At 39.5% G+C, this 27,758-nt stretch overlaps 1 protein-coding gene across 5 annotated transcripts in view; it reads left to right on the top strand.

Annotated features, from left to right (window-relative positions):
• Positions 1 to 10,362, top strand: part of LOC126161377 (uncharacterized) — a 125,258-nt gene extending 114,896 nt beyond the window's left edge. For all 5 annotated transcript variants that reach the window (XM_049917154.1, XM_049917151.1, XM_049917152.1 and 2 more), the window contains one exon: positions 5,477 to 10,362. In XM_049917154.1, coding sequence (XP_049773111.1) covers positions 5,477 to 5,604 — 128 coding nt within the window. In that variant the 3' untranslated portion in view covers positions 5,605 to 10,362. The remainder of the gene's footprint in view (positions 1 to 5,476) is intronic.
• Positions 10,363 to 27,758: the final 17,396 nt, after the last annotated feature.

The raw sequence follows: 27,758 nt of genomic DNA, 5'->3' as shown, positions 1-27,758 counted from the left end.
TCGAGGTACTTCATAATGTTCAAATACAGCATATTTTTCCAAAACTCTACTGCAAATCGATGTTAGTCATATGGGCCTGTAATTCAATGGATTACTGCTACTTCCCTTTTTGGGTATTGGTGTGACTGCAGCAACTTTCCAGTCTTTAGGTATGGATCTTTCTGTGAGCGAGCAGTTGTATATTATTGGTAAATACGGAGCTATTATATCAGCATACTCTGAGGGTAACCTGACTGGTATACAGTCTGGACCATAAGCTTTGCTTTTATTAAGTGATTTAAGCTGCTTTGCTACACCAAGGATATCTACTTCTGTTTTGCTCATCTTGGCAGTTGTTCTTGATTGGAATTCAGGAATATTTACCTCATCTTCTTTGGTGAAGGAGTTTCGGAAAATCGTGTTTAATAACTGTGCTTTAGTGGCACTGTCATCAGTGATTTCACCATTGTTATCGCGAAGTGAAGGTATTGATTGCTTCCTGCCACTGGTGTGCTGTAAGTATGACCAGAATCTCTTTGTGTTTTCTGCCAGATTTCGAGGAGAGTTTTGTTGTGGAAATTATTGAAAGCACCTCACATTGAAGTACGCACTATATTTCAAACTTCTGCAAAACTTTGCCAGTCTTGAGGATTTTGAATTCTTTTAAATTTTACATGCTTTTTTCGCTGCTTCTGCAACAGCGATATGACCCATTTTGTGTACCATGGGGGATCAGTACCATCACTTATTAATTTATGTGGTGTATATCTCTCAATTGCTGTCGATACTATCTCTTTGAAATCATTCCACAACTTTTCTACGCTTACGTGATCAGATCAGAAGGAGTGCAGACTGTCTCTTAAAAAGGCGTTAAGAACATTTTTATCAGCTTTTTTTAACAGATATACTTTGCCTTTCTTTTTTATGGTTGTTGGAGTTATGGTATTCAGTCTAGCAGCTACTGCCCTGTGGTTGCTAATCCCTGTATTCGTCGTGATACTCACTATTTGTCCAGGATTATTTGATGCTAAGAGGTCAAGTATGCTTTCGCAACCATTTACGCTTCGAGTGGGCTCATGACCTAATTGTTCAAAATAATTTTCTGAGAAAACATTCAGTACAATTTCAGATGACATTTTATGCTTGCCGCCGGCTGTAAACATATAATTTTTCCAGCATATCGAGGGTAGATTAAAGTCACCACCGACTAGAATTGTATGAGTCGGGTACCTATTTCAAATGAGACTCAAGTTCTTATTGAATTGTTCAGCAACTATATCTTCTGAGTTGGAGGGTCAGTAAAACGAACCAATTAATAGTTTAGTCCAATTGTCAAGTATAACCTCTACCCATACTATTTCGCAGGAACTATCTACTTCAATTTCACTACAAGGCAAACTAATTCTGACAGCAATAAATACTCCACCACTAATTGTATTTAATTGATCCTTTCTGAACACTGTTAGATCATTAGAAAAAAATTCTGATGCACTTATTTCCCCAGATTTCTGTACCTATAACTATTTGAGCTTCAGTGCTTTCTATTAGGGCTTGGAGTTCTGGTTCTTTCCCAACACAGCTACGACATTTACAACTACAATACCGATCGTTTCTACAACTAACTTACTGTGATTTACCTGCCCCCTTCTAGCCGGACGCCCTTTCTGTGGTTCCCTGATGCCCTCTTGACAGGAGGGCGCCAGAGAAGTGTAATAGAACTGCTGTTGTTCTCTATATTCATAAATGATTTGGCGGACAGGGTGGGCAGCAATCTGTGATTGTTTGCTGATGTTGCTGTGGTGTACAGTAAGGTGAGAGGCTGTAGGAAGACACAAGATGACTTGAACAAAACTTTTAGTTGGTGTGATGAATGGCAGCTAGCTCTAAATGTGGGAAAATGTGAATTAATGTGGATGAATAGGAAAAACAAACCTGTAATGTTTGGATAAAGCATTAGTAGTGTACTACTTGACACAGTCATGTCCTTTAAATATCTGGACATAACGTTGCAAAGCGTATTTTAGGAAAGAGTGGTTCACCTGTAAAGGAAATCACATATAGGACACTTGTGTGACCTATTCTTCTGAACTACTGATTGCGTGTTTGGGATCCGTACCAGGTCGAATTGAAGGAATACATTGAAGCAATTCAGAGGCTGGTTGCTACAAATGTTACCAGTAGGTTTAAATGTTGCGGAGACGCTTTGAGAACTCAAATGGGAGTCCCTGAAGAGAAGGTGACATTCTTTTTGAAGAATGCTACTGAGAAAATTTAGAGAACTGTCGTTTGAAGCTGACTGCCGAATGGTTCTACTGCTGCCAACATACATTGCATGTAAGGACCACAAAGATCATATTCGAGAAACTAGGGCTCATACAGAGACATATAGAGTCCTTTTTCCCTTGCGCGTGGAACAGGGAAGGAAATGGCTAGTAGTGGTACAGGGCATCTTCTGCCACCCACCGTATGGTGGCTTTCAGATTATCTATGTAGCTGTAAATGTAGATAAAACTGCGGGTAACAGAAGAAATACTTCAGTTGATTGGTGAAAGAAGGAACTACAGAAATGTTCATGGAAATTTAGAAATATATAAATACAATTCACTTAGGAATAAAATCAGTAGGAAGTACAGAGAAGCTAAGGTGAAATGGCTACATGAAAAATGGGAAGAAATCAAAAAAGAAATTTTTATCAGAAAGATGGAACCAGCGTACATGGAAGTCAAATCATCATTTGGGGAAATTGAAAACAGTGACAGTAACATTTAGAGTTCAGTGGAAATTCCACTGTTAAATGCAGAGGGGAGAGCAGATAGGTGGAAAGAGTACATTGAACGCCTCTATGAGGGGGTAGGAATTGTCTGATGATGTGAGAGAAGAAGAAACAGGAGTTGACAGGGAAGAGATGGATGATCATTACTAGTCAGAATTTAAAACAGCTTTGGATAACTTAAGATCAAATGAGGCAGAAGGGATAGACAACATTCTATCAGAATTTTTAAAATCATTAGCAGGAATGGCAACAAAACCTCTATTAATGTTGGTTTGTGGACTGTCAATATACCATCAGACTTTCAGGGAAACATCATCTGTACAATTCCGAAGATAGCAAGAACTGACAAGTGCGAGAATTAATGCACAATCAGCTTAGAAAAGAACATTCAGGAGCTGTTAGATGATGACCAGTTTGGCTTTAGGGAAGGTAAAGGCACCAGAGAGGCAGGTCTGACATTGTGGTTGATAGTGGAAGCAAGACTGATCACAAATCGACATGTTCCTAGGATTAGTCTATCTGGAAAAATCATTCAGCAATGTGAAATGGTGCAAGATGTTCAAAACTGAGAAAAATAGGGACATGCTGTAAGGGAAAATGGGTAATATACAGTAAATATACAGCACATACAAGAACCATGAGGGAAGACCAAGAATGAAGTGCTCGGATTTAAAAGGTTATAAGTCTGAGATGTAGTCTTTTGCCCCTACTCTTCAATCTGTACATCGAAGAAGCAATGGCAGAAATTAAAGAAAGGTTCAAGAGTGGGATTAAAAATCAAGATGAAAGGATACCAGTAATAAGATTCACTGATGATATTGCTGACCTCAGTGAAAGTGAGGAAGAAAAAGATATGTTGAATAGAATGGTCTAATGAGTACAAAATATGGAATAAGAGTTAATTGAAGAAAGAAAAAAGTAATGAGAAATAGCATAAATGAGAACAGCAATAAATTTGACCTCTGAGTTTGGATCACAAAGTTAAGAAATTTTACTACCTAGGAAGCAAAATAACCCATGATAGACAGAGTGAGGAGGACATAAAAAGCAGACGAGCACTGGCAAAAATAGTATTCCTGTCCAAGAGAAGCCTGCTAATATCAAACAAAAGCCTTAATCTGAGAAAGAAATTTCCGGGAATGTGTGTTTGGAACACATCACAACATTGGCTGGTAGTGAAAAATGGACTGTGAGAAAACCAGAACAGGAAAGACTCGAAGCATTAGGGATGTGGTGCTACAGAAGAATGTTGAAAATTAGGTGGACTGATAAGTTAAGAACTGATGAGACTCTCCACAGAAACTGTGAGGAAAGTAATGGATGGAAAACTCTGACAAGAAGGGACAGGTTTATAGGACACCTGTTAAGACATCAGGGAATAACTTCCATGCTACTAGAGGGGGCTGTAAGGGAAAACATAGATTGGAATACATCCAGCAGATAATTGAGGATGTAGGTTGCAGTTGCTACTCTGAGATGAAAAGGTTGGTACAGGAGAGGAACTCGTTGCGGACCACATCAGACCAGTCACAAGACTGATGATTTAAAAAAGGAAGAAGTAGTCTTCTGTTGTGTACAGTCCAATAATACACCTCTAGTTTTATCAGATAGAACATTTGGTCTAAAGGTACTTGTTTGGGTGTTCAGCACAGTGTTTAGATTGAAGTCCACAGCCACAACACTTGAATTGTGATACGCTAGCGTTTGTACGAGAGTGTAACATTCCAACTTTAATCCATATATCTTGTCAATTATTTCTGTCTACAACTCAAGATTTGCTGCCTTATGTGATCAAAATCACCATCTGTCAGCTTGTTATGTGGCCAGTGGTTGTAACATTTTTCCTGCTGCGCAATATCAACACAGACTTTTTAATGAATATTAGTTCATCCACTAAGCATCTTTTGGATATTATTTGCAATAAATTGGCTTGGTGTGAGCTTTGCATGTACCTTACACCACCTTGTATCTTGATTCAGTGCTCCACATCAACTATCTTAAATTTCATATGTAACTTTATTCTGTTAAAGAGCCAATAGCAAAGATTGCTCTGCTTTCGTGTGTCCAATTAAGTTTTCCTCTCAACCTCTTTTTGTTTTGTCAAATTTTTCATCCATTTCTTTTCATCTCATTCTCTTCCATTCCACAGCAGCTGTAAAACAGGAAATATGTATGAGACAATGTCTGAATAATTAGCAATTGTTGGCTTTACATTTAGAGATAGTAATGAAAATTCAAGTGATTTAACTCTGCTGGGTAAATAAAGATTACTGTATGTTGTTCTATTACATTTTTACTGTTTTTTTGGTATTGTAAACACAATGAAAAACACATTTATCATTAGAGCTGGTTATCTAACTAAAAGTTGAAGGCTGACATTAGTTTCGTACATTCTGAAGATCTGGTACTGACAGTGAGCTTCCTGCAGAATTAGAATCTGTAAACAACAAATTTTTTTAAATAAAATTGAGAGTGCCACCTATTTATGCTTCTCCCTGTTGAGTTACAAAAACAAAACACTTTCGCTAAATGGTTGTCCATTTCTTTTACAAGCTATGAATGACTTCCCTGATAAAAGGAGACATTTTTGTAAGAATCGATCAAAAGCTTTTGCTTCCAGCCTCCTCCACAAAAGGGCCATCTTACAGTTTGTGGTTAGTACACTTAGAAGTTACATCTAGATCACTATTGTGTTTCTGTCTAATATTCTGCTCCTTGTTGCAGGTTTCCTGTCTCAACTTGTTTTAGGAAAACCAGTTGAGACATGCATTCGCTGTGGTGTTTATGCTGCAACTGAGATTATTCAGCGTTATGGCTGTACTTATGAGGGGGTAGCAAATTTTGTGGAATGAGTCAAGTATATTTTCAAGCTGAATATTTTGTTACAGCACACTGCAGACATTGTGTTTTATAGTATCACCTCAGATCTGCTCCCTCTTTCTACACCCTTCATTTAAATATTGATTTAACATATACACATTTATTGAACAAAAGGGAAGTATGTACAGGAAATGTATTTTATATGATGTGTTCCTTAATATTTAAGGAGACAGAGGAAGAAAACTGTTTTTAAATAATTGGGCAATACTTCATGGGTCAGGAAATTTTCTTAGAATTAAAATATCCTGTGTACATTAATTTAAGTATCTAGTCCATGTAGGCAGCACCTTTTTTTATGATAATTGCTGGTCACACGAGTGTTCCTTAATTGTATTACATTACTAAAAAACAAGAAGAGCTTTTAGTACATCATCCATTGATAAGTGAGAAATTAACTGTGTGTGCCATTGATAAACAACCAAGTAAAATTCGGGGTTGTGTTACAGTCTAAATTTATGAAGGGAACCAAAAGAAAACATTTTTCCCCATTATTGCATAATTTAACAAAATTGGTCCAGTAGCCCATAATTTTTGTACATAATTTCCACTGTGTTCGGCACACACCATTTTCCAAAGTGCATAGATAGTTTGTAAACAATTCTTCTGACAGAGCATAACATAACATGCTGAACTTCATGTGATCTGTATGTATTTCCTCATGACGCTTCTCAGAGCTGTCCAATGTTTTGAAAAGCCACTGAACATAAGGTCTAGTGAGTTAAATGTACATTTCAGACATTTAAAATATGCATATTTGCTGGATATAATATTTGTGTGTATACAGACTGAGGAAGGCAGTACTGCACTTCAGACAGTTGACTTATATTTGTTAAGAGCGCAGTTGAAATTGTGTATTGCTGTCCTAAGTCAGTTTTTCATATTTTCTTCTTAAATAGCTCCTTGCAAATGCCTGGAAGGGTCATGTAAAAACAGCCGTAGCCAAATTCTTATCTGGCTCCTCCCAAAAGTTGTCTGCCACTCTTGGGTCCTACCTGTTTCTGTCATTAGTCAGCACATGTGTGTTCTTTGCCTTATATCTATGATTCCCTGCTCTGAAAGTGAGTATCAATGTCCGTCCTGACCTTATTCTCGCATGTTATGCGTATGAGTGTGGCAGCCATTTTGATTCAACTATTCTGTTGGTGCTGTGCTCTAGTTATAGATGACAGGCAGTGAATCACTTACAAAACAGATAAAACACCGTTTCCAGCTTAAAAGCAAAAATGTGCTTCTGTCTTGAAACTCCCTTGTAAAAACTTGTCATTTGATTCATTCTGATACATAACTTGCAAGCTATGTCATGACTGCAGTGTCCCAAAATTGTTGAGGACAGTAAGATATTTCCTAAGGAAGAGCAGAATACATTTTGGTAATTGACTTTATTTCTTGAGAATAACCAGTAACAATACTTTAATTTTTCTAATTAATACCTAAAGATATCGTGGCCATCTGCCCCTCCAAGGACCGTATATCATGATGTTTTAAAATTTATCTCAATACTTCATGGTTGATATCAGGTTTACAGATAAATACCTACATTTGATGAAGTTCTATTTATAAAAGTAATTATCTGCAGTGCTGTGGAATATATCTGAGAAGAAATGATGAAAATTAGATGAATTGTGGAGAAATGTCAAATATTATAAGTGCATGGAGTCTAGCCTTCTTTGTATGTGTTACTACAGTGAAAGCTAGTGAGTGTACTTTTTATTGTTATTATTAATTTATAAACAAATCTAGAGAAAACTGAAAACAATCATGAAGTATTTAAAAGTTTTAGAAAGTGCACACACACTGTGTAAAGTGGCGGAAGAACGAAGGTACACTGAAATGTATCACAAAGGTTGTCCTATTCCATTGTGAAGTCTACTGTTTACTTGTTTATCAATATGTTGTTTTGTGATAAGATATTTTGTACAAAATAAGTACTTAATTCCTAGTTTTAGTTTACCTTACAAATCATACCTGTGTGACTGTTTCCTATTTTATTTATGTTTGGGGCTTGCTTTTGCCATGATCCTCTTATACTGATACAGAAATAATTTATATTAATAATTGATATTTGTCAGTTCCCTATGAATTGAAGTGCTTCTCATGAGATCCAAACTCAATTGTAGTATTATTTCAGTTGTGTATTTTAAACTTGGATTTTCATTATTAAGATTGTTTTGGTCTTAAAGTCTCCCATAAAACAAAATATATCCTGGGTAATAGGAAGAGCAGTTCCATGCAATTTAGCAAATGTATTTATTAGGCAATATTTATAGTTACATTATTTAAACACAAACCTTTCATATTCAGGAATGTCTCTTTATTTACCAGCTTCACATTTTAAAGAACTGAAGGGAAACTTTAAAACATAATTTCTGCTGTTCTCCCATACATCAAGATTGAGGGGATTATTCCACAGCTCGTCTTCTAGTGATAAGTGTTGCACCCTCTATATCGCTGGGATCTCGTGTTCAGTTCCCAGCCATGTTGGAGATTTTCGTTGGTCAAAAACTGGGTGTTTGTGTTGTCTTCATCATTACATCTCAGCTTCAAAATGGAAGTCACTGAAGTGACATCAACTAGAAACATTTGTACCATGTGGCCGAACATCTCTAGACAGGGTCTCCCAACTAATAATGCCATATGATCACATCATTTTGTTCCTTACATTTGGCAATCATTCAGTACAAAATTTACAAAAGCATAACAGTTTCCTTGCACCCTTCTTTTTTATTACACAGCAGTATAGTGTCTCCCCCAGACTCCCCCCTCCCATAAAAAAAAGTACTCTTGGTAACAGGCAGAACAGTTCCATGCAATTTAGCAAAGATGTTAAAACAAATTAACCTACTGTAATGCCATTCCTGAAGAAGAATTTACATTTCAGTTACTGTTTTCGTTTTCACATGTGTCTACAACAATGTTGAAAAAGAAACTTTGATGTTAAACAGGTGGATGATGGAACAGATTCAGCAAGACCCGTAATATATTTTGTTGTCATTAGGATCATAATGAGTTTAATAAAGGCAATCATTCAGTGATTTAATTGAGATTGCAATTAAATTAATGAATTCATGTAGTACAGGAGAGTGTTCATGGGATTACATTTTAATAACTAAAAAATCTATTCTGTCTAATAAGTATTTAACAAACTTGATGCTGAGACATTTGTGAAAGGCTGTAATAAGTCTCAGTCATTATATAGGGGCTCATTTCGAGAATACTGAGGCCTCAGGCTTGTACTTCAATTTGCGTGTCATAGTAACTGTCCTTGAAACAGTTGTCTATAAATTTTCTGTGATATTACATAAAAATAAAGAACATTTTAGGAAGAATACAATGTTCTGTGATAGTGGATTATTGAATGTCATATAGTTCCAGGCAATGTGTTAAATTTGGTGAATTGTGATTGCAGGTCATTTAATGTCATAACTATTAGCTTACTTGTTAAACTGCCTTAATTTACTGATAACAGTAGAATTAATAATCTCTTTATTTAGGTTTCGGTACAGTATGAAGTCTGAGAATACATTTTAGACCAATTACTACTTTTAATTTAAAGTTGTACAATTTAGTCATTAACTATAGTTTTCACTGTTCTTCAATGGAGTAATAGTACCAGATGTGATTAATTTGTATGGAGTATTTCAGGTATTCATGAAAATTTATGAGCATGTAATTTAGTTACAAAATAGTGGCAGTGCTGCATAATATTGTTAACACTTGTGGAGCCATGCGACACTTCTTTATTCTTACTTCATAATTGGTTTTGCTGTAGCTTTTCCAAAGTTGGTCACTTCTCCACAATTTGTGACATCACCCCAAGAATGGTTATTGGTAATAACTTGTACACTGGACAGACAAGACCAGAGAGCTTTTGAGATGAAAATATCACCTCCAAGGAAATAAAATGGGCAAAGATCCTCTCTTTTTTATTCAGATTCATAACTGACTTCATTTTTCACTATATAGTGTTTTAATAATGTTGTTGCACATTCTGAAAGAGTCGGTTGCATCTCAAAATCTAGTATCCACAGTCAAGTCTTTATAATCATCATAATATGCCATTTCATTTTTTTTCTCCTTTGTTATCAACACTGCAGCCTAGTGAACAATATGATGCTTAAACATTCCAGAACTGTGCTTTTAGTTGACCAAATAACATATTTGGACTTGTTGCTCAAAATAATTGCACAAATGTTGCAGTGATGATTTACTGAGGAAAATTTCTCATGAGTAAGATGAAATGTGAAATGAATCTCATTTTAGTATTAAATGCCTACATGTATTGTACTGCCTACTAGAGCAGAACAACGAAATTCTAGTTTGTATTTACATTTCCTTGTTTCCACCTCAATTTTCCAAGTATCACACATAGAGTATTTGAAAAGTATATTGTACCCTTTACAAGCTTTTTGGAAGAGATTATTTTTATTCCAAGATTTCCTGTAATTGTAGCATGCTGTGATGATCATTGTTTACACAGATTATTTAAAGTATGAATTGTGTTCTGATGGATATCTGTGCCTTTAATTGTATAAAATTGTGATTTTTATACATTCTGTAAAATGCTAATGTTTCTATTGTCACACAGCACTGCCTTCATGTGAAATATGTCTGTAACTGTGAAAAACTGTTTTCATTTTTGAAAACATTTGTTGACTTTCATATTTTTTGTGTATAACAACTTGCTGACAAATCGGGATTCATAAATAAAATATGCTATGATTGGCATAACACTTTAGTGTACTCCTCTCTTTATTTTGTTTTCACTTTGCAAATTGCTGAGCTCCCAAGGTACCTTTAAAATTATACTACACAGATGAAGTGAGAAGAAAACAGTCAATCAGAACACAATCACTGTCCAAATCGACCACAGATATTATCGATCATTTCAATTCTGCTGTTATGTACATACAACATTTGCAAATGCACTATATTTTATTTAGTAACATCTTTGTTAAGTGGAATTATGAAATGGAAACATCTAGTAATTTAAGAATGACTGCAGGAGACACAACTCTTGGTTTTAGCCTGTATAAGTCTATTTTCAATAATTGAGTTCATGCAAATAGTGAAAGAAGCTCGAATGGGGTGGGAGAAACATTCTTAAAGTTAATGGCTAAGGAGACTGGATGAGAAAGAAGAGTAAAGTTGTGAGACTAATTATAATTAGAGCCACACCAAGGTTCACTTTGTTAATTTATACCCGGCAACATAAATCAAATGGCAAGAATAATGAAAAATTTGGCATGATATTTAACTGGTTGGAGCCATATTAGTGGATCCAAGTTTAGATTCTGATTCACACAATCTGGTTTTCTCTAAACTACTAATAGAAATAATGCCTTTGTCCATATTTGTGTCACATTGCTGAGCTCTTACTTTGTGTCTGCTAAGGCAAGCCTCCCAGCTAGGAGATAAAATGGATAACATATATCTTACAGCATGTGATGTGCACAGACATTAAACAAATGTTATATACACAGGGAGGAGGAGGGGGAAATGTGCATCACGCTTCCTTTAGCTCAATTGGGAGTTACTAATGAGAGTTTGAGACAGCAGTCATGGGTAATGTAGTTTTAAGCCTCCTTAAAAAGAAAAGAAAAATCGCTACAAAAGTAGGGTAGGTGGGGGTAAAAGTACGCATTTTTGGTTTTACTAAACAGTTTTTAAAAAACTTGCAGCAATGTTGTATCAATTATGCATCCATCATCTAGTTTGACACCTTGTTAACATTGTGTAAGAACTTCATTTTCATTGAATTATTGTTAGAAGAGTAAGAAAAGTTTTCCAAAATGATAATTTTGCGCTCTTTTACCCGTGCTGTGGGGTGAGAGTACACAGTGTGTACTTTTACCCTCAACTGAAGAAAATAAAAAGGAGTACAAGTAAATACATGGAAAACCAAATTAGTAACTCATTATTTTACCCGGCCGATTCAAAAGTAAATGTTGTGTTGATCTGAGAGTAAGGCCGAAAAAATGTTAATCTAGGGAAATGCAGTGGTGCAATATTGCTTGTTCTTCCTTGCTTGCTGCATGGATCTCCCATTTTCAATAAGGTCAAGATCTTGATGGTAGAGTAGCTCTGTTAATGGCTGTTGAGTTGATGTTCTCAGTTGTTTCTGAAGGAAAAAAAGAAAAATGCCAATATGGAAGACACAATTATATTCTAAGTGTGTTTGAGAGGTAGGTATGTTTGAAGAAACCATTACCCAATGAAAGAAAAACTACAGAAAAGAAAAAGTAATGAAGTTCTCTGAGGTGAGTAATGAGATATCTAAGGTAAATAAGTACCGACAAATAATGCTTGAATACAATAGAAGAGACTACACAAGCCAAAGTTCTGGTACCGAGTTTATCTAATTATTTAACAGATTTAGGTTCGCCTAACACTCAGTCAGAACTATACAAACTGAACATTGAAAACATACAAAAGTGTCTTTCCACATTTTCTCCATCTCTAAACATGTGACTGCCATGAGGTTCAAGAATGGAACTGAGAAGATGGTGATGTATGCACTGTCTGGTGGGAGAATGGTGGATTTCTTTTTTACAGACCTATAAACTTCATTTGTACTCGTGCCCCATGCATGCTTTACACCCACCTACTGTGTATGTTAACAATTCATGACTGCTAGTATGTACAGAACTTTGTGATCTCTTCTTGGCTCAGGTTACAACACTAAATTCATTAACTGCCTCACAATATCCTCCAATGATGAATATGTGGATATGTTCTTGCCAGTAGGGTCACAACATGTTTAACAGGTGCAGTACCTGTATCTTAAATGCCGTTCACCAAGTGAGGTAGTACAATGGTGAGATGTACAAATGGCAGTTCAAATCACCATCTGGCCAACCAAATTTTGGTTTTCTGTATTTTCCTTAAGCACCTAAGGCAGACACTTTGGACTGAGATGTTTTAGATGATATTTGTTTTACTGGCATTAGATCCTGGTCAAGGCATATTTCTCTGTCAAACATTTTGTCTTGTAATTCTGGAGATGACCATCAGAGGTTAGAACAACGGAGGAAGCAGTTAAAATCTCAAATGAGCTCAGAAGGCCTAACTGCTCATATGTATATATGTAATGATCAGTTCGTGACTTCTTCAGACTGCTGCCTAAGATCGCAGAGTCATGCCAATGTGTGTTATGGAGCTTTATTTAGTACTAAGACACGCAGCTTGTTTAATTTCAATCCCTCTACTTTTCTGTTACAGTTATTTTTATATTTTTTAATTTATAAAGCTTCTCTGCACTTTGGTATCAGGGAAATGAATTTGGTGGTTCCCTGGCTCCAGAGCGTGTATATGTATAAACAGTACGACTTTCTGAGTTTGTTTGATGGGGTAACTGCTTGCTGAGTTGTTAATGCCTCTTATCATGTCTCCAGCATCAGGAGAAATATACATTGGACCACAGCCTAATGCCCATAAAATAAATATCACCAAAAACTCAGACACCGGACATGAAAGTCAGCATTGTATAATTAAATGCTGAGATGGTCCTTTTGAAAAGGCATTGCCGATAAATTCCATATCCTTCCCCAATCTAAGTTTGTGCTCCACTTGTAATGATCTTGTTGTCAAAGGGGGTGTCAGACCCTAATCTTCCTTCTTTAAATGTCTCCTGAATGACAAATAAGAGCAGTCAATATAAGGAGTGGAACTGTGTGCATGAGAAGTGAGTCACTGGGAAGGACATGAACTGCTAGAGATCATTCAGTGACACATAGCCTCACTCAAATGGTTTTGTTGGTCACTGTTTATGTGAAGATTCATAAGGTCTCTTGCACTGGAGACCAACACCAGTTGGGTGTACATTATGCAGATATTGAATACACATATCACCTGAAATTACAACAGTAGCTTTATGGTTTCACATACAGGTCAGTGGTTAATACCGACTGCGAGCTATCACTCACCCCTCTTAGCGCATTTCCTGGTTGTGAAATACTAATGGTACCACATCAGTGGAATCAGTAATAAGTAACATCATCCACCATTGGAGTGTCTATAATGTCTGTAGGATACATCACACAGCTTCGAAGAGGCAGTAGGGTGCAAACAAATGGTGTGGGATTATGGGTCCACATTTTCTTGACAGTGATCTTCCTGGATGTGTTAAGTGCAGTTTTTCACCTACATGCCATCCCACCATTGTTGAAATATGTTCCTGCTGGACTGCTGGTGGGTGTGCTTTGTACATAATGGAGCTTCAACACACTTGACAGTGTTTCCTGAAATTTCCATGCTACAGGTTCTTGTAAATGGAGAGTATTTGTCTCCGGTGGCATCTGATCTGTCACCAGTACACTTCTTTCCAAGAGGTCATTTTTAAACAAATGGTGTGTGTTTGGTAACTGGTGAATCTTGCTCACTTTTGAAAACTTATACAGAGGAAAACAAGGGGATTACATGGGAGGTGTTACTAAATGGCATGTCAATCTTACGCATAGAAATGAAAATAGATCATGACGTACCATGTTTCTTAGCTGTAACTTTCGTTTTTCACCTAGGTGATCAATCACTGGAATAAATTTCAATCCTCATACATCTAGAAGTAAATGACTACATAAATCTAGCTATGGGAAGACAGATAGTAGACAGCTTTATTGGAAGCATCATAAAGAAGTATAATTCATCCACAGAGACGACGACTTACAAATCCCTCATATAAGCAATTGTATCTTCAGTCTGAGTTTCATAAAGTATTTTTAACATTATTGCCATGGTAACTGAGGCATTTGTTGTTATGCTACTCCAGTGTTGGTATCCAGTATGAAAAATAATTTTTGCTGCTATCTTCAGTCGATGATCAATGTCTAGAAAGACAGATCAAGATACTGATTACAGAGAATGACCCGAAAGCAGTGCTAAAGTGTTTCCCCTGCTGTGTGTTCAGGGTGAATAGTTCTGCCTTTTAGAGGCTCCATTAAAATCTAAATGTGTTAAGTAGAAATTATTGTGATGGCTGTGCTGCTGAGGTCGACAGGAAGTGATGGACATCATCACAGACGAGAGCACAAAAGATTAGGGTGCTGAATTACTCTGTCAGCAGATAACGCCACACAACTGCAGCTGGTCTCACTTATTTCCAGCATATGAAGATAACTGTACTATCTTGGCTGGAACCGGTTAAGATGAAACCTGCCTTTCTGTCAGGCATACTACAGAACTGTGCTGTGTACACTGGTGATTGCCCCCAGGCCTCCACAATGGACTGTCCTCCAGAATGTCCAGATAGATTGTCCTTCAGAGTATGGAGGTATAGTTATGTTACCCTTATGTCTCTAATACAATACTGTAACATCTTACATGTCAATAAATAAGCTGAATCAGTGATTTCATTTTCTTTTTTGAATTTTTTTCAATGTATCACATAAACACTGGTAGTTTCTCAGCCCAATAAATTTTACTTGATTCATAATCTAATATGGACTTTTATTATTTTTGCTTCATGTATCTATTTTTCCTCTATAAAAGCAGTATAGTTTTTACTCTATACAGCTTCTTTGCCTTAGCAGTTCATGCACAGTGATAATGATCAGGATGTTTGTACCAGTTTTTCACAGTTACTGAAACCAGTCAGTATAAGTCTGGGTGGTATATTGATAGTACACCCTTGAATCATTCATAAAACAAACACCGTCTGCGAAGGCCCAACGGTACTGACTGGCTGCCATGTCATCCTCAGTCCTTTGGCATCACCAGATGACAGTTTTCATGACCGGTGCTGCCACTTCTCAATCAAGTAGCTCCTCAATTGGCCTCACGAGGGCTGAGTGCAACCCCCTCTCCAAAGCACTTGGCAGACCTGGACAGTGAATGCCCGACAATGCTCAGCTTCGGTGAGATGACGGGAACCGGCATTATGGTGTTTAGGAAATATGGATGCACTATCAGAAAAATTAAACCAGCCAAATTTCTGATTATACAGTTGAACTTCAAATAAAAATAAATACTGCAGTGTATTTCATTATTTACTCTTTGTTGTGTCTAACATCCATGACACTTTTAGTCACTCTTCCTTCTCTTCACTTTTGAACATCTACATTGATGGAACAAAGTGTTATGACTACCTGCCTAATTGCATTTTGGCTCACCACTGCAATGCAAACTATTTTACACTGGATGACTACGCACAGGACATGCAATTTCCATAAATTACGGGCTGGTGGTTTGTTAGTGTGGAGATGGTGCCTGGTGGTGTCCTTGACGTCTTCTGTCAGCTTCAGATCAGTGGATAACGTGATCAAGGCATCAGTTTGAATTCACTATCATGTTCCTTAAACCATTCTAGCATGATTCTGGCCCTGTGACTGCTATGCTGCTGGAATGTGCCTTTGCTGTTGGGGAAGACTTAAGAATGAACTGATGTAGGTGTCCACAGTAATGTTAAAGTAATCCACAGTTGTCATGGTGCCTTAAATTACTACCATAAGTCTATGGGAGGCCAGATGAATGTCCCCCACAGGCCTGTGTCAGAGCACAGTGCTTTTTTGAGCAGCCTTTCACCCAGATGATGGTTTATTTGGGCATGACCATTGATCTTGTGGAACAAGAAACTTGACTCATTCAACTTGTTTCCTTTGATTCATGGACCAGTCTCAATGCTCCCAGTCCACTGCAGTTGTATTTTGAGGTTTGTTTGTGGATTAACATGGGTACACATAATGGTCGTTTCCTTTGAAGCCCAATGTTCATCAATGTGTGCTGAACAGTGTGCTTCGAAACAGTTGTGTGGTATCACATATTGATACAACCCCACGGCTTATCGAGGTTGATAATGGAATGGGAAGTTTCCATCTGACGCTCTTAGCGGTCACACAGGATCTGATGAACCCAGTACTGCGTCACACCTCCAGTGGCTCTGTACTAATAGCACCCACTGCCACCACAGTACAGGATGGCCAATGGGAGGCCATTCAGCCCAGTTGAGCTCAGAGACTCTTTGCCATGTGATGCTTTGCAGATGTAATCTTGTCACAACTCCAACACCATAGCTCATGCTTACATCAGCAAGACTCTTTCTTGTGGACATTGGTTGCTGGACTCTGTTTCTTGCTGCATTATATGTAATGAGTCTTTGTTCACTTGGAGAAATACAAGTTTATTGTGTTACCTTGCTCACTAATCATTTCTGCTTCTGTCCAGCTTTCCTACAATGACAGTTACCGCACCACTCTGTAGCCCACCTCTTCTCACCATTGCATACACAGCCATACACAACTTGTACCAGCACCAGAAATTTACTCTGTCAGATCTCCCACAGATTGCTGCTTATTCTCCTTAATAGTGTGGGCTAGCCTCCAAGCTTCACATTAAGCAATGCGACAAAGGCATCATACACTTCATAATTTCATCAAGTTTCAACCACTTTCCATTGATGTCCATGAAAGTAGCACACAAACGGTGAACCAGCTTTGCCATTTCCAATATGCTCTTTTCCAGGCACTGAGCTATAACAACTGGACCTTTATCAAAGTTGCATATGTCAGTGGATGTCTCCATTTCTGGCCTGTTTCACTAGAATGATTCCCCACTTGTCTCTGCTCCACTTACATACTTTCCTTACTGCGTCATGTGCCTGCAGTGCCACCGTGCGATATTCAGTCTCATGGTCATTATGTTTTAGTTCATCAGTGTCTCTTGATCAGTTTTTTGCATGATATAATACACTTGTAAAATTTCTGAATTGAGTAGATGTTGATCAAAAGACATTGCATTTTGGATGTGAGTGACCTGTCATGAAGTAGATGTCTCCACCAATCAGGACTGAGAAAAACCTGGTTTTTTAAAAAAAAAAAAAAATACCAACCCAGTGGGAAAAATTGAGGGTTTTTTCCCTTCACTGTGATGATGAAATAGTTCAGTTTAAATTATTTTTCCCATTCTTACAACTAATTTTTTGGTGCCTCATTTCTTGTGCTGCCAGCAATTCATCTACTGAGAGAATCTTCCGCACCTGCAGTCTTGTTTGGTCAAAATTAAGAACTATTTTAGAAGAGAAAAGACCCAAGAAATTAGTGAGGCTTTATAAATTTCTGCATTTCAACTAAATTGCACTGCAAAGTCATTATGATTCTACAAAAAGTTTCTTCCTGGAACTGTTAAATGTTATTAAACTGTGTTTCTTATACTGCAAGAAAAGTTAAAACAATATTAATAAAATAAATTCTTGTGACAGTAAATAGCTGCCTTCAGTAAATATAAACACACTTTTTAATTTGTGTAAGGATAACTATGTAACATTTTGTATGTTAATTAAATTTTCATAATTAAATATAGTTCAGTCGAAATTATCCATGAACCCACAATAGTCTCTGATCACAAATACTGTATTTATTTATTCGATTACTGATTTCACTCATGATGATAACCTTCAGACTGATCTTGTCCTGAATGACACTGGGTTTGCTATGCAGGGTTGTGTCTGCAAAATTATCACTGCAAACATTTTCTAGTGTTAGGCTATGAACATTACCCTATGGAACATAGAGAAATTGTTGTAGTCCTCGTGGCGAAAAAAAGAGCCCTGACAGTTAAAGTGGTCATGGTGTGGCTGTATAGTTACAAATGTTTATCATCTTTGCTTCACTTTCTACACTGAGGCATTGCATTAGAGATGTCTACAAAATTGATTTGTGTAATTAATTTTGTTGGATGCGCGGGGTGCTGTTCCTGCTCACTGCCAACATGATTTGGATTGTAATCACATGAGAAAGCTTGTGATTCTTGCTGACAGTCTGTGAGAACAACAGATTTTGCCAAGCCTGGGGCATTGCTGTCTCAAGTAACAAAGTACATTCATTTGGAGGAAATCGGTAAGTTATTGTCAGAGGATTATGTTGTGCTATTTGGTGGCTCAAATAACATGTACTGGAATGCAACTTCAGGAACCAAAGAATTGCTTGAGTTATCTGGGACACACAAACATTATATATGTCAACATTCTGCAGCAATATGATTTACCATCTGGTCATGTGTGAGCAAAGAGATGAGCACTGCAAATGAACAGCTCTTGAACATACACAGGCAGTTTGAAATGTGAATGTTCTGGACATCAATAGCATAGGCCAAAGATACCATATCACAGATGGCCGTCATTTGAATAGCCTTAGGAAAAAGTTCTTAACTCGGGGAAAAAAAACAAAAAAAAAAAAAAACATGTAATTCTCTCATTATAAAAATGTATCTACCACTACAAAAAAAAAAAAAAAGAAATAGTGATTGATTGCCACTGCAACATATTCCTGTAGTAGTTAACACTCAAAGAAAGTTTTTTTTTACACTAGAGGATAGGGAAAGTTATAGAGTAAATGTTGTACCCTTTAACAATAATGTAGCTTATGTCAAATCTATCGTTAAGAAATCTGTCAGAAGTACAGCAGATTACCTGAGAAGCCTAAAAATATTTCACCAAAGTATAAGAAGCCTTTAAATAAAGAAGAGGAACTATTGCTTTCTCTCCAAGAAATGGCAGACACTGTTCAAAATATTGCTGAAGTGCTCTGCCTAACCGAACATCACCTGGAAGCGACAGAAGTCAATCAAATACATTCAAATAGTTATAGAATTCCAGATTGAGATTTTCACTTTGCAGTGGAGTATGCGCTGATATGAAACATCCTGGCAGATTAAAACTGTGTGCCCGACCGAAATTCGAACTCGGGACCTTTGCCTTTCGCGGGCAAGTGCTCTACCATCTGAGCTACCGAAGCACGACTCACGCCCGGTCCTCACAGCTTTACTTCTGCCAGTATCTCATCTCCTACCTTCCAAACTTTACAGAAGCTCTCCTGCGAAACTTGCAGAACTAGTGCTCCTGAAAGAAAGGATACAGCGGAGACATGGCTTAGCCACAGCCTGGGGGATGTTTCCAGAATGATATTTTCACTCTGCAGTGGAGTGTGCACTGATATGAAACTTCCTGGCAGATTAAAACTGTGTGCCAGACCGAGACTCGAACTCTGGACCTTAGCCTTTCACAGGCTAACAGAAGTAAAGCTGTGAGGACCAGGTGTGAATCATGCTTCAGTAGCTCAGATGGTAGAGCACTTGCCCGCGAAAGGCAAAGGTCCCGAGTTCGATTCTCGGTCAGGCACACAGTTTTAATCTGCCAGGAAGTTTCATATCAGTGCACACTCCACTGCAGAGTGAAAATCTCATTCTGGAAACATCCCCCAGGCTGTGGCTAAGCCATGTCTCCGCAGTATCCTTTCTTTCGGGAGTGCTAGTTCTGCAAGGTTCGCAGGAGAGCTTCTGTAAAGTTTGGAAGGTGGGAGATGAGATACTGGCAGAAGTAAAGCTGTGAGGACCGGGCGTGAGTCGTGCTTCGGTAGCTTAGATGGTAGAGCACTTGCCCGCGAAAGGCAAAGGTCCCGAGTTCGAGTCTCAGTCGGGCACACAGTTTTAATCTGCCAGGAAGTTTCAGTTATAGAATTGTTTGTAACTACTGCAAAACCAAGTTAATGCATGGTGAGATAGCAATTTATGTGCACAATACTCGTAGATCATAAACTATAGATGTAGCTCGGTACTGTAATCAACATTTTCATAGCTGTGCAGTCAAGTTAGAACTGGAAACTCAGTTCCTCATAGTAATTGCAGTTTATGGGGCACCCATGGGAAACATTGAAAAGTTCCTCTCACAGTTAGAATCAGTTCTTAAAAAACTTTATAGGAATAACAAGTCAGATTATAGTATGTGGTCATTTTAACACTAATTTCTTTTCAAATAGTAATCATTGTTCTCTACCTCCAACCTACTACCGATGGTTTCATTCCCAACAAGATATATAGGCACAGCAAGACTTTGACTGATAATCTGTTCCTAGACCCCACAAATTACAATGATGTAAAAACACAAGCAATAATAAATGGCCATCTGATCACGCTGCTCAGTTGACAACCTTAAAAATTCCCAGTAGAAATACAGTAAATGACCACCCCCAGGTTAAACATATTATAATAACAAATACGGAATCTACTGGCTTGTTTAGGAACAGTTCACACCGTGAACATGAGGAAGTACACCAGGCAGTTAAAATGAATGAGAAATTCAATTCACTATTATGAAAATGAAAGTTGCTACTCACCATATAGCGGAGATAGGCACAACAAAAAGACTGTCACAATATAAGCTTTCGGCCAGCAAGCCACACTTGTGGCTTCAGCTGCCAGGGGCTGCAGTCGTGTCTGTAAGTTGCGTTTGCCTGAGTGTGTGTGGTGAGTCTGTTGTCTATTTTTGACAAAGGCCTTGTTGGCCAAAAGTGTATATTGTCACAGTCTTTTTGTTGTGCCTATCTGCAACTAAGAATCTCTGATCTATGGTGAACAGCAACTTTCCTTTTCATAATATTTTTACATTCCATCGATTTTCCGTTGTTTGATTAAATTCAATTCATTCCTGGACATTTTCTCAAACATTTTGAAGCCTGCTTCCCCCCAGACAGATTAAAATGAAGTCAGTCTGTTGTGAAAGGAAAGAGTGGATAACAGCTAGCATCAAAATATTATGTGCTAAAAAGAGAGAGACCTGTATAGCAGTGAAACCACATTACCAAAAAATACTGTAAAATTCTAACGTGTGTAATCAGGAATGGCAAACAAATGCATTATATCGAAAAAATCAGCAAGTAAAAACCGTATGGAACACCATAAAAAGTGAGACAAATAGAAACATAAAATCTAACAAGCAAGGACTCCAAGTCCTCTGGTAGTGTTCAGACAAGAATAATCAAAAAGCTGCAGCCTCTGATTTTAATAACTTTTTTCTAACTGTAGCTGAAAGAACAGGGAACCATATCAAACATTCTCCCACCGAAGTCATAAAGCTACTAAATCACACCAAATTCAGCACTTCAAAGTGCTAACTCCTAAAGAAGTTGAAAAAATCATAAAATTACTTAAAAGCTCTTGATAAGATGGAATATCAAATAGGATTCTAAAATCGTGCAGACTTAGTCATGTATTACGCTATTCATGTAACCAGTCAATGAAAAGGGGACATTTCCTGACAGACTAAAACATCCAATAGTGATACCCATCCACAAAAGTTGGGCAAGGAAGGTACCATCTCTTTGATGGTAGTGTTCGTGAGAGTAATTTGTGACAGGATTTATAGCCATGTGACACAAAATGGCTTATTGACAGCTACACAGTTTGGCTTTCATAAGGGATTCTCCACAGAGAGAGCTATATTTAGCCTAACAGATGGAAACACTAGGTGAATTAAATCTCGGAAGGTATCCAATGTGGATCATTTGTGACCTTGCTAAAGCTTTTGATGGTGTATATCATAACATACTGCTAAAAAAGCTTCCACACTACAGCATCAAAGGCAAACCTTTGATGTGGCTAGAATTTTATCTAGACAAATTAATGGAGGCAAGTATACCAGTAAACGCAGGGGAAATGTAAAATACAGAGTCCCCCAGGGCTCAATCCTTGGGCCACTGATTTTTATGATCTACATTAATGATTTACCAGTTATAATTAATGACAAAGCGAAAATAGTCATGTTTGCAGATGGTATTCCGATCAAGGGTCCCAACCTCGCAGTGCAGGATACAGCCCTGACAGTCACTAACGAAGTACAAAAATGGTTCACAGCAAATAGCCTAACCCTACATTTTTTTAAAAACTAACATTATACAGTTTAAGTCAATGAATGAAAACCTCAAAGTTCCTGAAATGGAGGTCAACAATCAAAAAAATCTCTCCCCATGGGGCTCGCTGCTCTTTGGTGGGTTTGTGCTTTGCTACCACTGGGCCCCAGCCTTTGCAGCATAATTTCCCTTTGATGCTGCATGTCTATCCTCGTACTGTTCTTTTTCCCCTACCTTGGGGGACATGTTTGGTCTGTTTTTTGAAATATGTTCTGCATTTTCAGTAGTAAACATCGGAGTTCTGTCCATTGTTCCTTTTTCTTTCTTCATTCACCTTCTTCTATCCTTCCTCCACTTCGGCGTTTGAGGTTCCTCTTTTTCCTCTTCCTCCATATGTGCTCTTTGAAGGCCGACCCATGCATCTGATGCATAACAGATGACTGGGTAACACGTAATTCCCAGTCCCGGTTCAACAGGTAGGGTTCACATGTATCCCCTGGTACAGGCCGGGCCCAGGGAGGGGTGATTGCCTGAGCTGCTACCTTCCTAAATTGCCGATTGGGCCCTCTGTCAGGTGTTCGTGAGGTGTGACCTGAGGTGTGAACAATCACCTAAGGTGGGTGCACCCCCTTCTGAAGGGAAGCCCCAGTTGGAAGGAGCGTGCCATTGGAGACGCTGGCAACCATGGGGGATTTTCTCGCAATGAGCCAATCATCTTCACTGTCAGTGACTATGAAACATAAATCGAATGAGGCTAACGATTCAAAGACCTTCCCAGCTGGACCATGGTTCCACGTGGTTTTACATACTGAAGATGGTCAGTCCTTCTTTATGGTAAATCAGTTTATAATTCAGAAGGGTGTTGATGCAATTGCTGGCTCTGTAAAATCCTGCTCTCATTTATGCAATGGCACTTTGCTTTTGGAGACTTCTTCCGATTCTCAAGCACAACAATTGCTTGCAGCTTTGCTCCTCCATGGCTATCCTGTTTGTGTCAAGGTGAATGCTGAATTCTTCTCATGGTGTTATTTGTGCTAGGCTGCTCGATGGTCTGATTGAGGCAGAATTCCAAACATCACTGCCATCCATCGGGTCATGAAAAAGGTAGATACCTCCATAGTGCCTCTCTTTCTCACTTTTGATAGAGTGGTTCTTCCAACAAAGATCAAAGCTGGTTAGGAAGTTATTACAATCAGACCATATATTCCAAACCCAATGCGCTGCTACCAGTGTCATCATTACAACCACAGTCAAGTGTCCTGTTGGCATCCAGCTAAATGTGTAACCTGTGGGGATACTCAGGAGAATGATTGTCCGCCTCCTTCCCCTGCTGCATCAACTGCAGTGGCAACCATACCACCTTCTCCCGCGATTGTGCCATGTATCTCAATGAGTGGGCTGTCCAAGAGATCCCGGTGAAGGAAAAAGCGCCTTACCCAGTCACCCACAAGTTACTGGTTAGTTGGAAACCCTGCATTCTATCATCTGGCATCTACAGTGCTATACTTGCTACATCTCACTCCACAAAGCTCATGGTCATGCAGACATGTGACCTCAAATTTAGCACCAAGGTTGTGAAATCACCCAGTGCCATGGCAGCATCCCCATCTCCTCCTCCAGCTGTGCAACGCACTACCAAACTGTTGCCTCCTCTCTGACAGTGTTGCCATGTGATACACTCTCCCAGCCGACCTCCATGTCACCGGTGTGCACCACCAACCATTTCTCTACCTAGGACTCCACAGACCGACAGCAGAAGAATGCGGATGCCTTGTTGAAGCGAGTCTATGAAGGCGGCACTCGGCAACTGCCCCTCGTCATGAATCTCCTCCAATGGAACATTCACGGCCTTCGATCCAACAAAGACGATTTAAGGCTGCTCTTAGAATTGCAGGGTCCACTTGTTCTCTGCTTTCAGGAAACAAAATTTCAACCTCACAACCACTAGCTCTCGCATTTCTTCCCAGTCCGTTTTGACCTTCTCCCCAAAGTTGACATTCCTCTCATGGGAGAGTCATGCTGCTCACACAGGATAGTGTTCATTGTCAACCCATCTCCATGACTACCCACCTTCAAGCTGTTGCAGTTCACCTTTTCCTTCCCCACTTGACCTTTTTCCTTTGCAGCATTTACATCCCTCCATCATTCAATGCCACCAGGGCAGACTTCCTCCAGCTTACTGGGCACCCCTTTCTGCTGCTTGTTGACTTTAATGTGCACCATCCCCTTCAGGGTTCTCCCAGAACCTGTTGGCTCACCACTTTAATCAACTTAACCCTTCCATCTTAACATAGGAGGACCCACGTTCCTTTCAGACTCCAAGGACCCACATTCCTTTCAGACTGTTCAGACTGCATGCACACCTATTCCCATTTGGACCTATCCTTCTGCACTGCGTAGCTGGCCCATCATCTCGAGTGGTCCATTCTGTCTGCCACATACCCGTGTGACCATTTCCGTGTGCTATCTGTTTGCTGACTCCTACTCCACCTAAGTGTACACCAAAATGGCAGCTTACTAAGTCCGACCAGAGGCTTTATTCCTCCCTGGTGACCTTCGACGAATAACATTTCTCCAGTTGTGAGGACCAGGTGGAATATCTTAAGAATGTTATCCTTAACCACTGCAGACTGTTCCATTCCTCACACTTCCTCTTTACCATGCCATGTCCTGGTCTCTTGGTGGACTGAGGTGAGCTGTAGTACAATTTGTGTGCGGAGACGTGCTCTTCCTGTTTTTAACCATCATCCTATAATGGCAAACTGCATGCATGCACAGTGTTGTTGCATTCTTCAGGATAGCAAAATAGCTAGCTGGATTTCAATCATTAGTTCTTTTAACAATTCCACTCCCTTTTCCATCGTGTGGGCCAATCTCAAGATCCATTCTCTGATTTCCGGACTGACAGTAGCAGACAATGTCACCGTGGACACTATTGCTATCTCTTACACAACCCGGGGCCCCTTTTTGGAGAGATTTTGAGCTCCTCCCGCCATCACCTTACCTTCCTCCATTGGAAATGAGTGGAGGCGGCTCAGGTGTTACCATTCTCTTCTCTGAATTGTGAGTGCTATATGCCAGCTTTACTATGAGGGAGCTAGATCACGCTCTGACTTCATCCTGATCCTCTGCCCCAGAGCCGGACGATGTTCACATTCAGATGTAGTCGCACCTTTCTCTTGCGGGCAAGCACCTTCTGCTTAATACGTACAACCGCATATGGGCAAAGGGCACGTTTCCCATATGCTGGCACGAAGCCATCGTCGTACCCATACCTAAGCCTGGTAAGGACAAGTACCTTCCTTCTAGCTACCGCCCAATGTATCTCACCAGCTATTTTTGGAAGGTGTTAGAACGTATGATTCATGCCCAGCTAGTATGGTGGCTAGAGTCTCGCAATTTACTAACCACTACACAGTGTGGATTTTGAGTGTGACACTCTGCAGTTGACCATCTCATCAGTTTTTCCACTCATGTGATGAATGGTTTCCTGGAAATCCCAGACTGTGGCTGTGTTTTCCAATTTGGAGAAAGCCTATGACACCTGCTGGAGGACTGGTATTCTCCGTACTCTGTACACTTGGGGCTACCATGGCCACCTATCCCATCTCCTTCAGGAATTTTTAAATGAACGAATTTTCAAGGTACGAGTGGGTTCTGCTTTGTCAGACACCTTTATCCAGGAAAGCGATACGCCTCAGCAGTCCATACTGAGTGTTCCACAGACTTGTCTCATTGAGCGGTGCCTTCAGTGATGTCTCGATCACCTTTACTCGTGGAACATCAACAATGGGTTTCATTTTTCCACTGACAAAACCATTTGTATGAGTTTCTGGCGGTGCCACTGGTTTCTTCCACCATCTTTAAATCTTGGGCCTGTTGCTCTTCCATTAGTTGAAACTATGAAATTCCTGGGGCTCATGCTCAATAGGAAACTCACTTGGTCCTCCCACATGTTGTACCTCGCAGCTCGCTGTATGTGGTCCCTCAGCATCCTACGTGTCCTCAATCGTACTTCCTGGGGTGCAGACTGAGCCACCCTCCTCCATTTGTACAGCTCCCTTGTCTGTTCGAAACTAGACTATGGGTGTTTCATTCCCACGGCTACACGTCCATCCCTCTTACACCATCTCAATACTATCCACCATCATGGCGTCCATTTGGCCACTGGCACCTTTTATACTAGCCCAGTTGAGAGCCTGTATGCAGAAGCTGCCCAACTACCACTGTCATACCACTGAGACTTTCTCCTCAGCAGACATGCATGCCGTTTGTCTGCCATGCGTGGCCACCCTTCCTATGCCTCCTCCTTCAATGACTCCCTTGATCACCAGTATGGGATGCGTCCCTCTTCTCTGTTACATCCTGGAGTTCGCTTTCGGCTCTTGCTCCGGCAGCTCAGCTTTACGTTACCTGCAACTTTCCCAGTGAGTGTGAACCCATCACCACCTTGGCTTCGTGCGGCCGCCAGTGTTCACCTCGGCCTTGATTCACTTCCTAAGGACACTACTCCAGTCTGGCTCTATCGCCTCCAGTTTCAGAACCTTCGCATGGAATTTTGCGATAGTACGTTTGTGTTCACTGATGATTCCGGGACTGACTGTGGTGTCGGGTGTGCCTTCATCATTGGCAGCTTCTGGAATACTGCTCAGTATTTACAACAGAGCTCTTCACCCTGTATCAGGCCATGCAGTACATCCAGTGACACAGGATTTTCAGTTGTGTTATCTGCTCAGACACTCTCAGTGCCCTTCAAAGCCTCTGTGTGCATCCCTTAGTGCCATGGGTCCAGGAAAGCTCACTCTTGATGAAACGACTGTGATGTTTATGTGGGTTCCTGGTCACGCCAGTCTGACAGGAAACGAGGCTGCTACCAAGGCTGCAGTCCTCATACCTCAGCCTGCTAGTTCTTACATTCCCTCCAATGATATCTGTGTTGCCGTCTATCAGAAGGTGGTGTCACCACTGGTCCTCCCTTCACAGGAACAAGCTCCGGGCTATTAAGGCTCTCCCAGCATCTTGAGTGACCTCCTCACGGCCCTCTTGCTGTGAGGAGATCATTTTAACTAGGTTGTGTACTGGGCACTGTCTCCTTAGCATTGCCATTTGTTAAGTGGTGCTCCCCCACCACTTTGTGCACATTGCATCCAACGTTTAACTGTCTGCCATTTCCTGATGGAATGTCCTTTTTTTAACTGCTTACAATCCCATTTGTGTTTCTGTCTGAGTTATCGGCCATTTTAGCGAACAACATGCGAGCTGTCGACCACATTTTACTTTTTATCTGTCATAGCAATATGGTGAAGGCCATTGAATTTTTATTTTTGGATCTCCGTTTCTCTATGGTGTATTTTACAGACCTTTCTCCATGCCCTTGTCTTTAGCTGTCTTCTCTTCCATTGATTGGGATTGACGTGTAGTCGTTTTTAATTCCCCCCTTTGTCTTCGTGTTATACAGTTTTAACATGGGCGCTTATGATCCTAGTTGTTTTTGCGTCCTAAAACCAAACAAAACA

Source organism: Schistocerca cancellata, chromosome 2, assembly GCF_023864275.1.
Source record: "Schistocerca cancellata isolate TAMUIC-IGC-003103 chromosome 2, iqSchCanc2.1, whole genome shotgun sequence".
NCBI lineage: Eukaryota > Metazoa > Arthropoda > Insecta > Orthoptera > Acrididae > Schistocerca > Schistocerca cancellata.
Note: the sequence above shows the minus strand (reverse complement) of the source record. Positions and strands in the feature narration are given on the sequence as shown.